This window comes from Ixodes scapularis, unplaced genomic scaffold (genome assembly GCF_016920785.2).
Source record: "Ixodes scapularis isolate PalLabHiFi unplaced genomic scaffold, ASM1692078v2 PGA_scaffold2__306_contigs__length_199485367, whole genome shotgun sequence".
NCBI classification, from domain to species: Eukaryota; Metazoa; Arthropoda; class Arachnida; order Ixodida; family Ixodidae; genus Ixodes; species Ixodes scapularis.
Window position 1 is genome coordinate 25805091 of NW_024609857.1, and position 12334 is coordinate 25817424.

Genomic DNA, 12334 nt, shown 5'->3' on the forward strand with positions numbered 1-12334 from the left:
TTTCCAGCAGGAACGTTATCGTGGAGCGGTTATACGCTCGCGATCTGAGAAATTTCTTTTAGGGGGACAGCCCACAAGGTGCGCTTTGGGCGAGGAAAAAAATGTTCGCGCTTGCGAAGCAAATTTCAGTCATTGATCACGAAGGAGTCATCAGCAATGAAAAGGTTGTAATTCAGGACACCTTTTTGAGGCATTATCGGGGCTTCTTTGTGGGCGATAAAGAGCCAAAAAGCCAAGGTATTCTCGAACACTTGCTTTGTAAAGCGCCAGAATTATCGCAACACGAGAAAGAATGACTGGAAAGACCAATCACAGAAGGCGATGTAAAGCGCGCGATTGAAACTGTGCCTATATATGCGCAAAACGCCAGGACCGGACGGTCTCAGCGGAGAGTTTTACAAGAAATTTAAAAATCATTTCCGCCCATTTATGTTATAGGTAATTCGTGAAGCTTTCGAGAATAAAACGTTGCAAAGTTCCTTTCAAATACAGATAGTGCTGATTTCCAAGACAGACGACAGTACCGGTGTACGGTCGTGAATCACTACTGAGTGGTGCGCGTTAAAGAGATGGTGAACCAAAATTCGGATTTCAGAAAACAATGCAGGAGCTGTAGACGGGGACGCTACAATCCCTACAACACTACTCGTAAGGCAATATCTCGAATCGACGGCCTTAATTTTGGACAAAAAAAAAAGGTCGAGATTGAACGAGGCCGACGAGGAGCGTGACGTCAAGATGCCTCGTTTCCTCCTCTCTTCGTTTCGCCCCCCTCAAGGCGGCGAGGCGGAGAAGACGCGAGGCCGTTCCCTCTCTTTCTTGACTCTTCTCAGAGAAACAAGACGTGAACATATCTGTCAAATGCGCCGCCCCCCCCCCCCCCTCTTTTTTTTTGGGGGGGGAAAATACGGTCATCCGTTCGATATATCGTTGTATGAGGGATGTTTTGATGCTTGTAGCATCCCGTTGCACGCTTTTGCTGCTGTGTGCTTTGTGGAACCCAGATTTCGGTTCAGAATCTTAAAGACACCAAGCTAGGGGTTGTACTGCACTGGCTGAATTTCGCACCTACAGCTGGGAGACAAGTCGCCCGTTGCGGCAGACTAACTTCTAGGCTGTATAAACATACACACATCCCAATTATTAAGACAGACGACGTTGAGAAGCGAAAGCACGTTAGCGGATACCGTCCAATCACACTCTGCAATGTGGACTATAAAACATATGCGAGGATTTTAACTAAAAGACTTCATAGCGTTATTTCTACATTGGCGGGAACACACTAAGCATGCGACATCGAAGGAAAGACCATTTAAAGCAGCATTCATGTCAACCGTACTATACTCGACTGCTGTAAGTCGGAAGGGAACCAGGTTGCAGATATTCAGATCGATATAGACGAATCATTTGACCGCGTACTTCCCGATGTTCTTTGGCAAATTTTGGCTCACGCGAATGTGGGAAAAATAGTAGTAGAGGATGTAAGAATGGCGTATTAATGATGTCCGACCAAACGGGTGGTCAACAATGTTTTAACCCCTAAACTACGAGTTTCGTCTTCGGTATGGCAGGACTTCCCCTTGTCTCCACTCATATTTGTCTTGTACCTGAAGCCTCTCTGCCTAAGTATATTGCAGAGTTAACTAGTACGCGGGTATGTCATGGGAAACGCAGAAGTAAAGGTCCTCGCGTACGCGGACGATGTAGCGGATTGTATATTGTGCAGATAAGGAGAGCTTCGGGCATGCTTTCAATTTATGCAGAACATTTTGTGACGATACTGGTGCCGTGATTAACATGAACAACGGATTATGGCACGGCGAGTGGGCCACTACGCCCCGCCAATTTGGAGGCGTTTTTTGGAGTTGTGCGCCTAGCAGGTACCTTGGTGCTCCCTTTCAACAGTTAAAACAACCTTCTACTTACAGGCACAATGTCACGGCTGATTGAAAAGATCGCTCAGCAAGATGGAGTTCACTTGACATGTCTATTTTTACAAGGTCAATGGTGTGTAATATGTTTTTGACTGAGAGAGTATGGTTCGTGCTTTAAGTTTAGGACTGTTCGCCGATTGGCCGTAAAGAAAATTCACCGAGTTTTTGCCTTGTTTGTGTGGAAGAGCGCAGGAGAACCAATGCGACGAGCATCTCTTTAGACGCACATCCAAAGGCGGTCCCGGACTGCCTCATATGTTTCTCCGTCAGGTTCTCTTGCGTTTTCTTTTTCTACTAAACCAGCCTAATCCACTTATACAGGTGATGCTTCAAACAAGGCTGGTCGAACACATTCCTTCCTTTTTTGTTTCTTCCGACATTGGCCCTCCTGCTAAATTAGTGGGCTTCGAGGAGTGGTTGATTCTTTTAAATTCTTGGCAGTGAGGTACTCGCTCGAATGTTTATCCAATGCTTCGCGCAAAACATTGTATTGCAACCTTATCGATAACTTGTTTCCGGCACCGTTGTACAGATCCCTTTATGCGGGTGAACCAGGCCAAGACGTCCTAGTTTGTGTGAAAGAAAATGTGTATTTCTCCGTCAGCCAAAACCTTTTTTCTTCCGAGTACATGGTGGCACCCTAACTGTCAAGCTTTGGATGGGCGAACAAAGCATGATTGTTTAAGGGTGTGTTAACCCCCTGCCCAGTCTTCAAGGTATCCGAAACTATCGAACATAGTTTTCTGTACTGCTGGGACGCAGTGTTTTTTTTTTTTTTTTTTTTTTTTATCCTGCGACGAACTAAAAAAAAAAAAAAAAAAGACCTGTGCTTAACACCACATTTTATCCGTTTTCTACCCATCGGGGCAAACGAGAATCTTCCGCTAGACATGATTATGGTTCTTGGGTTGCTTAGCCTGTGGAAGGTGGGGTGACGGTGAGACACGCGGAGTAATTCCTCAGATCAGCGCGTATTTTCTCTATCGATTATGTTGCACGGGTAAAGAGTGCGTATGAGCAGAGCGAATAGCCTCACACGCATGAAAGGATTTTAATCCTCACCCGCCCATAAGCACAAGGTTTCCTCGTTTCAAATTGGAAATAATGTGTAAATACATGAATGTATGTGTCTGTATTCCGAATAAAGGTAAAAAAAAAAGTGTCTGCGTGGCCTAATGAGTAACGTGTCTGGCTCGCAACCGAAGGGTCGTCGGTTCAAATCAAATCAAATCCTATCATTTATTTGCATCTGCAAGTACAGATGCCGGAGCCACGAACAAAAAAGCCAATCTTTGTCGGCTTGACTAGGTCCGGGCCCCGAGTGCTTGGAAGATGGTGAGATAAATGCAAGAAGAAAAACAAAATCAAGGTAACAAATACGCCGAAAATAAGCTTGCTCAAAAAGTTAACATAACTTAATGCATATTATACAAAAAAAAGGTGCAGTAATTTACGATCTAAACTATGAATGTCAAGATTATATGTGGAATATTTATTGAGTAATACGGGTAGTTAATAGACCAACATGCGGCCCTGATGTCACGCAGCTGAGGTGGCGCTGTCGACGGTACGGCGCATGTGCAGAGGTTTCACTTCATGAGAAGTCGGTTTCCGCGCACGCGCAGTGCCCACACCTGGTACGGGCAAACGCGGGCTTGTTTGTGAACAGCGTGTCGTCCTATAACGAAGGGACTGCAAGCCGTAATTTGTACGATAACAGGATACCCTCCATTCCTTCCGCCTCCACCTAAAATTCTTCGATTTTTTTTCTCCAAGGCAAATAATTATTTTATAAAGTGAAATCATTTGAAACATGCGCCGATCTTTAATTCACATTACATGTCACGTATTGTGAACCACTTTTATTCCACGCGTGAAGTCACGTTTCACGTGAGCGTTGTGACTTGTTTGAAATTCCCGCGCGAGGTCATGTGGCTGTGACGTCATGATCCTATCGACCAATCAAGATTTTTACATCCCCGCCACTGACACCAACGCCTGCCGTCTGCGGCTCGAGCTCCTTAAAACTATAGCTTTAAGAAAGAAAATAAAAAATAAAAGCAGGAAGATCCATTCTACTTTTCGCTACCTCTTTTTGGCCTCCTTATGAGGTCAGTGCTAGCGTTCCCCCCTCTACCCCCCCCCCCCCACCAAAAAAAGCGGGGGGAAAAGGGGGGGGGGGGGGGCGTGTGTGGCGTTTCCTAGGGGTCGCGCTAAGGCATTCCCTAAAAATCTACCAATGGATCTTCGTGTAATATTTTTCAACCCTTATCTATGCTCTGGCTGTCAGAGAACGTCAACGCCCTTGGATACAGCCATCAATACCACTCATGGAAAAAAACCACATCTGCTCCACTCGTTAAAGGAACCGTATCCATATCGCTCGTGGAGTGAACCGCAGCCATCGTTTTAACTGCACACACACATATCACAGTCCACGCACCGCTACTACCGAAAACCAAAGCGAAGAACCGGCGACGGCATAGCGGCAACTGAGCACGCCCGCATTCCACCGCGCCGCGGCGCAACACCTCCTAGATAACAAAGCCGTAGTGCTGAATGAGGTGGCATCATCAGAGTAGGACAACGCTGGGCACAGATTTTACACAACGATTACGTCAACGTTCAGCTATAAACTTGACTCGAAGTCGAGTGCTAAGTCAGCACTCGTTTCCATTCTGTGTCCAGCGTTGGTCATCTCTGATGACACCATCTCATTCAGCACTAAGGCTTTGTTATCTAGGAGGTGTTGCGCGGCGCGTCCTCCTCTGTGGCTTCGCGCCAGCTGGGCGCGTGACTTCGACAAAAACGAAGGGGCTCGATCTGTCAGTTTGTCAGCGCCGGGGACAAAGGAAGAGGTTGACGCGTGCTGACGTCAGCGCTTCGAACCAATGGGAGCGTCGCACGCGTCACCCTTTTCCCCTCCTTCTCGCTCTCTCCCTGGTGCTCACAAACGAAAGACACCGCCGGGTTTTCGTCAGAACGAGCGTTCTAATGGTCGCGCATTAAAAAAAGCATATTCAATCCCAAAATAAACTTTAAAGTCGAATCCATTTGCACAGGTTGACAACCTGGACCATGATGTCGCCGTTGTCTCGAGACAGTCTTCTGCTTGGAGGTGGTCATCAGAGAGGGATGTGTTCAACACCAGCGGTTCTCGAAGGCCCATCCATGTGTCCAGACAGCCCAGCAGCAAACGCCGTGGTTGCTTTTCCCATCTCTGTGCCATAAAACGTGAAAAAAAGAGGGGGACATAAAGCACACACATAAAAAAAAAAAAAAGAACCGCGGAGTCAGTGTTATTCTATACTTACCCGGTCACGGAACTCGCAAGCCAACTTGCTCGAGCTTCTAAACCAAGACCCAGTCTAAACTTTCGGCCCGAGAGAGTTCTGTGGCTATGCAGTACGTCAAAGCTATAGGGTCTATTCACTGGACGCCATATTTGTGGGTCCTGTTTAGAGCGCCTGCTCAGGGCGAGCTTACACTAACAGCCTGCTAAGACCGGCAATCTTGATAGTGTGGAATGCACGTTGCAAAAGAACTGTAGAAGCTCGCCGTCAGTACACGCTCAGCAACCACGCACACAGATATGGCCGCCAGTGAATACTCCCTATGGGCACACGTGTCCTTGCGCATCTCGAGCGCCATCAAAACTGTGCACGCGCCCTCTTCCTACCACCCAAATGCCACTGAAAGTTGTCTGCGAGTATAGTGTCAGATGAATTGAAACAGAAACTGCCGTCAGAGTGAGCGCAAATGGCGGCGTCAACAGTGTTCGTTGCGCAGCCAATATTTGGGCAAATGAAGCATGAGAACAGTCCCCACACAATGTATGGTCGCAGACATGTCGCATGCATTCGGTTGATAGCCACCTTTCCTACGCACGTTTATGAACTTGAGGCATTGCTAAAATTGTTCCAGTTTCGCGTTAAAAAAAAAAAAAAAAGAACGATCAAGATTGAGATTTGTTTTAAGATAAAAGTGTTTTTAATGTGGCCCGGGTAGACCAGCTCCAGACGCGGGCGGTTCTGCGACGTAGACCGCACAAGCGGACGGCTGCCGCAGGGGTGAAATCCGTCACCGCGGAGCGGATTCCGGAGTGGAAGAACTCGGTGACCGAGCGTCGGGGGACTGTCGGTTCAAGAGCAAGGCGTCTTAATGGATTCTCCCTCGCCTACGTGAAGACAACTCGCCGAGAGGGAGTTTTCGCCTGGTGCTCGTAAAGGGAACCCGTCTTTCGGTCCGCCTTGTTAGCTTTGTTATTAAACTTATGTAGTCCTCGTTAAACAGTTATTGTGTTTTACTCTACTATACATCTATATTGAAGCCCCTACGTGAAATGCGTGTGTTAAAAGTATGTGTTTTTTGTTGTTGTTTTTTCGGCGGTAGGGATTAGTGCCCCTTTCCGGCAAAAAGTGTTCACGTACAAACGCTGAAACCCCCTGACAGCAGAGGCACTGCTCTCCCTCTCCCCGTTGTTCCTCGCACATACATGCCAACTGTGGAAAGGCTCTCCCTCCTGCGGTTAAGGGTGCCCGTGTAACACCGGTATTAGCGTTTTTCGCAGAATACGTTGCAACATATAAGGATGGATACGTAAGCAACGACAGACACCAACCACGTGACCACGTCACGTGACCTGACATGTGACATCACGGCGCCTCATGTCATATAGCATGTTCACGTAACCCCTATAGTGGCACTAAGCACGTGACCCACGTGACTGTCGTATGTATTCTACGTCCTATGTTATACATTTTGGCCAAGTGGAGCCCGAACTTTTAGGGTCAAGTTCCTTAGCGAAACGTCGGTCGCTACTTTGAGACGTTCAGGAGGTGCTTTGTCATGCTCTTCCCATTAGCTTTGACTGCCTCTATGATTTGTCCATGCAAAGCAGGATTTCGTAATTTTCATATTAAGAAACTCAGTTTACTTTCAAACAAACATTTATGACTTTGTACATCATTCGCCTAGAGGCGACCGTCACAATTAAGGCCTTCTCATAAAGACTGGAGTCAACATCCTAGAATGAGGTAATAGGATGAACCGCCAGACACCGGAATTGGCTAACGTGTGCGTTTGTCACGGAGGCTAGATTGCAAATTGAAGTGTCGACATCGCGGCGCTGGAGACAAGCGCTGCACGAGAAAACTGACCTATTAAAAAGAAGAGCAACGCCACCAGGTTAAAGAATAATAAACGAAAGTAGGACGGGACCTCAAAGTCGGCTCTCTTCACACCATGGAGTTTATGAATAAGAAAACAGTGTTTGACCATAAGTCATATTCGCGTACAGACTCTTTTAAAATGCATCTTGTTTTTGCACGTATGACTTGGGTAAATTCCGGAAATCTCAATGGCATTCACTAAAAGCAGACTGCAATTTCAGGAGTGAATTTATCTGTGCCTCGGTGTTCTAGAGGATATTTCAGTAGCCTTATAGTGATTGCTTATATACATTAAAAACACTAGAGGGAAAGCACAATAGGGAAGTTGATAACTAGTATTGGTACATTTGACACATGTCACGGCAGTTATTCTCACTTGTCAAGGGCGCTAGAGCTCGCACCTAGGCGGAAAACACATTCGAGTGTAAACAGTAAGAGCAACAAGACCAAAGAAACATCGAAGAGCTCTGACTTACCTTGAGGAACAATTGAAGTCTTTGGCCTTCTTCTCCTGATGACGACGTGAGACAGGGTGCACAGCACAGCGCACGCAAAGCTCGCAAATCCGATATAGCGAAATGTGAGGCGGCCTCCGTTTTTGCCGAAGCTTACACCGCCGAGAACGTTGCCCAAAACCGTGCCTGGAAAGAGAATCCGGGTCACAATTTCGCCGGATTCGATGCGATTCAGATTTAAATTTGGTGTTTGGCCTTTCTTGATTGGAGCACAGCTGCATGATAAGTGCTAACACAGCGCTACAGACACATTGCTGACTTCGAGCTTCTCTAGTGCTGAATCACCGCTCCGCTACTTGAGACCGGGCCTTTTCCTGTTGACAAACACAATGAAGCGGTAACTCAGCGGTAAGCCCGCGCTGACAGTGCAATGTAGCAGCGGTAACTTCGCTCTATCATCAGCACCGGGATATTCTACGACTCACCAGTAAAGACCACTCATAGAACAAAAATAAAACGTTCGATATAAAATGTACAGTCTCCGGCAATATGAAAGACCCACTGGGAGCGCGTGGCCAAGGCGGTGGCTGGCGGGGGCGCTGCGAGCGCTCCGGGTAATTCCATTCTGCTTCGAGGGGAGGACGCTCACTCGGGGCTCAGCACAAACTGATAAGCGCGTTTCGCTTTAGCTGAGCCCCGAGGGAGCGTGCCCCCTTCGAAGCAGAGTGGAACTGCCCAGAGCGCTCGCAGCGCCCCCGCCAGCCAACGCCTCGGCCACGCGCTCCGAGTGGGTCTTTCATATTGCCGGAGGCTGTACTTATGCTGGCAAATATAATCCAAGTACTTAGGCCTATAACGCAGTGTTTTCAGTATGGTTTAAAAACCTACTAAGTGGCAACAAAGGCAAAATGAAAAACAAAAAATCCTCAGTTTCAGTTTTACATTGCATAACTATCCTCTAAACTTCAAAACAAACTGTGAAAGAAAAACACTTACCGACACCTTCAACGCCGGCGTTAAGTACGCAGAGCACAGATGCTGCTGTACCCTGAGGAGCCGCTTCCTTGGCGAAGACTGTCATGGCGGCAAATGCCAGTGGAAAGGCCGCTCCCCCGACAAGCTCGATCACTAAAGCGTACCATGGATTCTGAAGGAAGGAATACCCGAGGTATTTGAAGGTATATGCCGCAAATGCAAGCGAATACGACGGGAAGTACCCTATCCTTTCGAGAATGCCTTTCGAAACGAAAAGAAGGGGGAGTTCCACGAGAAGAGTCATGACTGCATAAGTGAGTCCGACATTCAACTTGGACGCTCCGACGTCCTCCAAGAACCACGTGTTGTACGCCACGAAGATGCCGAAAAACACACCGAACGCGCAGGTCCAGAAAGTGAAGACTGGCATCTCTGCACCCTTGAAGACCGTCGCCACATCCCTGAAGAAAGTGGGCGATTGCTTGCACATCCTCAGCCTCGGCATCCGGTACAAAAGGACCATATCCATCATTAAAAGAACGGCGAACACGTAGAAGGAGGGGGTGAAGCCGGAACGACCCTCCGTTGCCCTGTTGGCTGCGTCGATGATGATCCCGACAATGGGGCAACAAATGCCCCAGCTGATGGTTCCCCAGAGACGTTGACGTCCAAAGGCGCTCGCGTTGTCTCCCAACGCGTCGCAGACGGCAGCGTCAGAAATTACAAACACGCTTGCTCCGGTCATCCACGCCAAAGCTAAAAACACCGTGTATAACCACAGGTTCGACTTGTTCGTGGAGCTCTCGTAACAAGCACAAGTCAACTCGCAGTTGTCATCATCGCTGCTGACTGAGTGGTTCCAGTAGCTCAGGACACTGCAGACATCGGACACGTTCCCTATGCTGAGATTGGCACGGAGTTTAGAAGTAGAGCCGTTCTCCTTGCTTTCGCGACAAAGACGTTTGCACTCCGGTGGTGGTGGGAGTGAACAAGTTGTAAAGGGATCCAGGAGCGTTACGTTTTCTTCCGAACATTGCAGAATGCCTTCCGACCGTACTGTGTTGGTGTGAATACTTCCGCTAAAAAATACCACTCCGTCCGACACTAATAAGAGAGCTTGAAGCGTGAGCAAGACCACGGTGACATTTTGCGTTCTGTCAACGATGTAACCGCACAATGACTTGCAGGCGATGGCGGCCAGGGGAACGAAGCCAAATGTGTAGGCAACGGTTGTCTCAGGGATGCCGTTCTGACGACCAACAGCGGCGAAGTAGGGAATAACGGCGGCTTGAGCTGCAAACAAGCCAAACAATAATGTTTTAGGGGGCAGGATGCTCGCAAGCCTTGTGTCAATGTAACAGCATAGAACAGTTACGGACGACAAATCGGCTCATAAGGCCTTTGAACTTGCGACATTTCGTGGTCTAGGAAATTGGTGCAATGCTGCGCGAACGAAATAACTGTCGCGCTGTCGTCGAACTTCAGACACTGATTTAGCTTATGCTCCATTTCACGTGATGACCTAATGTATTTATCTATTTATTAAAGCATGAAATGCTTTTTAACGGTATACCCCCAAGTTTTGTACATCTGTCCCTGCATTTTCCGCTAAATTTAGCGGACAAAGCGGCGTGACGTGACGTCGCCTGACGTCGCGGGACCTATACACCTTGGGGAAATTGACGCCACGTGAACTATACGTCGACTCAATTTCCCGCTAAATTCTGCGGGAAATTGACGTCCCGTGACCTATACATCAATTCAGGTATACCCACTAAATTTAGCGGGAAAATTCACGTTGTGTGACCTAGGCACCAGCCCAGTCTCCCCGCTAAATTAAATTGGGGAAATCGGCGTCAATTGACCAATACAACCATTAGGTTTCTTCGCTGAGTTTAGCGGGAAAATGCACGTCACCTGACACTAAAATTCCCTGACGAATTCCCTAGCATGTATTTCCTGCATTATAGAACTCTACAGGTAAAAATCACTGCCATATCTTTTTTTTTTTTTTTACAGACACCACCGTACACCGAAGGTGAACAAAGACATATGCTCCAGCATAAATTTTAACACTAAATGCGCCACTTCAATTAAAAATTTCTACGACAGCTTAACAACGTCTTATTATTCCCTCAGTTTATCCCGAATCAGGATAAATAGGCTGTTTTATACGACGTGTTCACATCTCGTGACCACATGCTACGTCAATCTGGCAACAACAGACACTCACCACCGAGGAAGAGAAAGTAGTGGGCCTTCAGCGGCAGCAGTTTTCTGTTCACGGAACATGTCGAGAACTTCATCTTTCGTTGTACATTAAATTATTAGGGAACCGATCGCAACATGTATGAGGCCCCGACCATAAGATGTAGGATATCACTTAGGCTGTAAGCACGATGAGCAGGGTTCTGCAAGCTGGTTCATGCTGCCCGACCGTTAGTCTGCTCAGCAGGGCCCCTCTGCTGAAAAGACAGAAAAAAAAAAGTTGTCGTTTTCAATGGAACGATTTGAAACACGCTACCTTTCCCAAGTAATTTCGTTTAAACGCCTATTCCCACATACACCACAGCGTTACCCGCAGTGCCGCTAGTTAGCGCTGGAAATAGCACTGACCTTCCTAATGCAGCGCTGACTTCGCACTGTATTAGTGACACTGCGCTGATAGAAGGCTGCATCGGAGTTGAGTTACGTTCCGATCAGCGCTGCATCCGTGCTGTTCTTAGTGTTGACTTTGTGCTGCGATGTATGCGTGAGCCGGCCCGAAGAAGAACATTTCACTGAACTCAAGAGCGAGCATCTTGCCGTTCCAGTGATGTCGATCGTTTGGTACCACACACCAAACGATCGACATCATTGAAACGGCAAGATGTTCGTTCTTGAGCATCCCCGCTCCGAGCTAAAACATTCCTTTAAACTCTCTTGAAAGCGGCAGTCACACTGCAGTCACACTACAGAAGACACGGTGTTGGCTGCGGAAATGATGACAGGGTTAACTCCAGGCACGCCTTGCGCATCTTCGAAGTATCTTCGCTTCATACTTACGTATGCTTCGAATATGTCCGATGGAAGTGTTTGTATGACCAATGTGACGTCATACAAGCAAGAAACATGCCCCTGCGTCTACAGACTGTCCCTTGTATGCTGTATCAACAGTGTGATCGAGGCTTTAGGCACTGGGAGATCCATCGTAAGCACGTTCAAAGAGAAATGCTGCCAGTACAAGAAAAGCAGCATAAAGAATGGCCACAGAAAAGCAACGATAGGAAAAGCACGAGCAAATAGACCCTTGCCGAAATTCTGTCTGTCTACCTCTGTAACTATCGTCACCTAAGTGTATATTATCCGTACATGCTAACGGCTGCCTTCTTGATAGCGGTATTTGGAAGAATTTGAAGACGGGCACCGTTGCGGAGCCTGAACATTCCAGACGTTATTCCGCTGCAGATTTGTAAGCTTCACTGCGCTACGCATTGAGGGAAATATTCGGCTTCGGCACGACCTGCAGACAGCTCATGACAACAATAGTGCTGAATATTATCGAGAGGTTCACTCAAGTAAGCGCCTGGTACCGAGTGATAGTTCCTTGACACCATTAAAACTGAAAAACAAATAGAGAAGAAAGAAAGATACAGCGTAGACCCTTTCATACGTCTGCCTTCGATGAATAGTTACTAGATTGTGACCGCCATTAGCGCACAAAAATTAGGACTGATATTTGAGTCACTAGATGGTACTGTATTTCTGAGTGTATTGCGTGCGTTGCATGAGAAAAGTTGCGTGCATCACTATGAGCACT

General features: G+C 47.4%; 1 protein-coding gene across 1 annotated transcript; it reads right to left on the reverse strand.

The window, feature by feature from the left end:
- Positions 1 to 5059: 5059 nt before the first annotated feature.
- On the reverse strand, positions 5060 to 10841 carry LOC8039084 (major facilitator superfamily domain-containing protein 6-B). Its single transcript, XM_029985976.4, has 4 exons — positions 10769 to 10841; positions 8557 to 9828; positions 7582 to 7746; positions 5060 to 5154 (listed from the first exon to the last, which is right to left on the reverse strand). Exons 1-4 carry the CDS (start codon positions 10839 to 10841, stop codon positions 5060 to 5062), a joined length of 1605 nt encoding a protein of 534 aa, XP_029841836.3.
- Between the last annotated feature and the right edge of the window lie 1493 nt (positions 10842 to 12334).

What these genes read in the sequence shown, in the direction of transcription:
- LOC8039084 (XM_029985976.4), bottom strand. Translation starts at nt 10,841, where the DNA reads ATGAAGTTCTCGACATGTTCCGTGAACAGAAAACTGCTGCCGCTGAAG. An exon ending in CTACTTTCTCTTCCTCGGTG is followed by an intron (nt 9,829 to 10,768) that starts GTGAGTGTCTGT and finishes GCTTGTTTGCAG; the next exon opens with CTCAAGCCGCCGTTATTCCC. An exon ending in CGCCGGCGTTGAAGGTGTCG is followed by an intron (nt 7,747 to 8,556) that starts GTAAGTGTTTTT and finishes TTCTCTTTCCAG; the next exon opens with GCACGGTTTTGGGCAACGTT.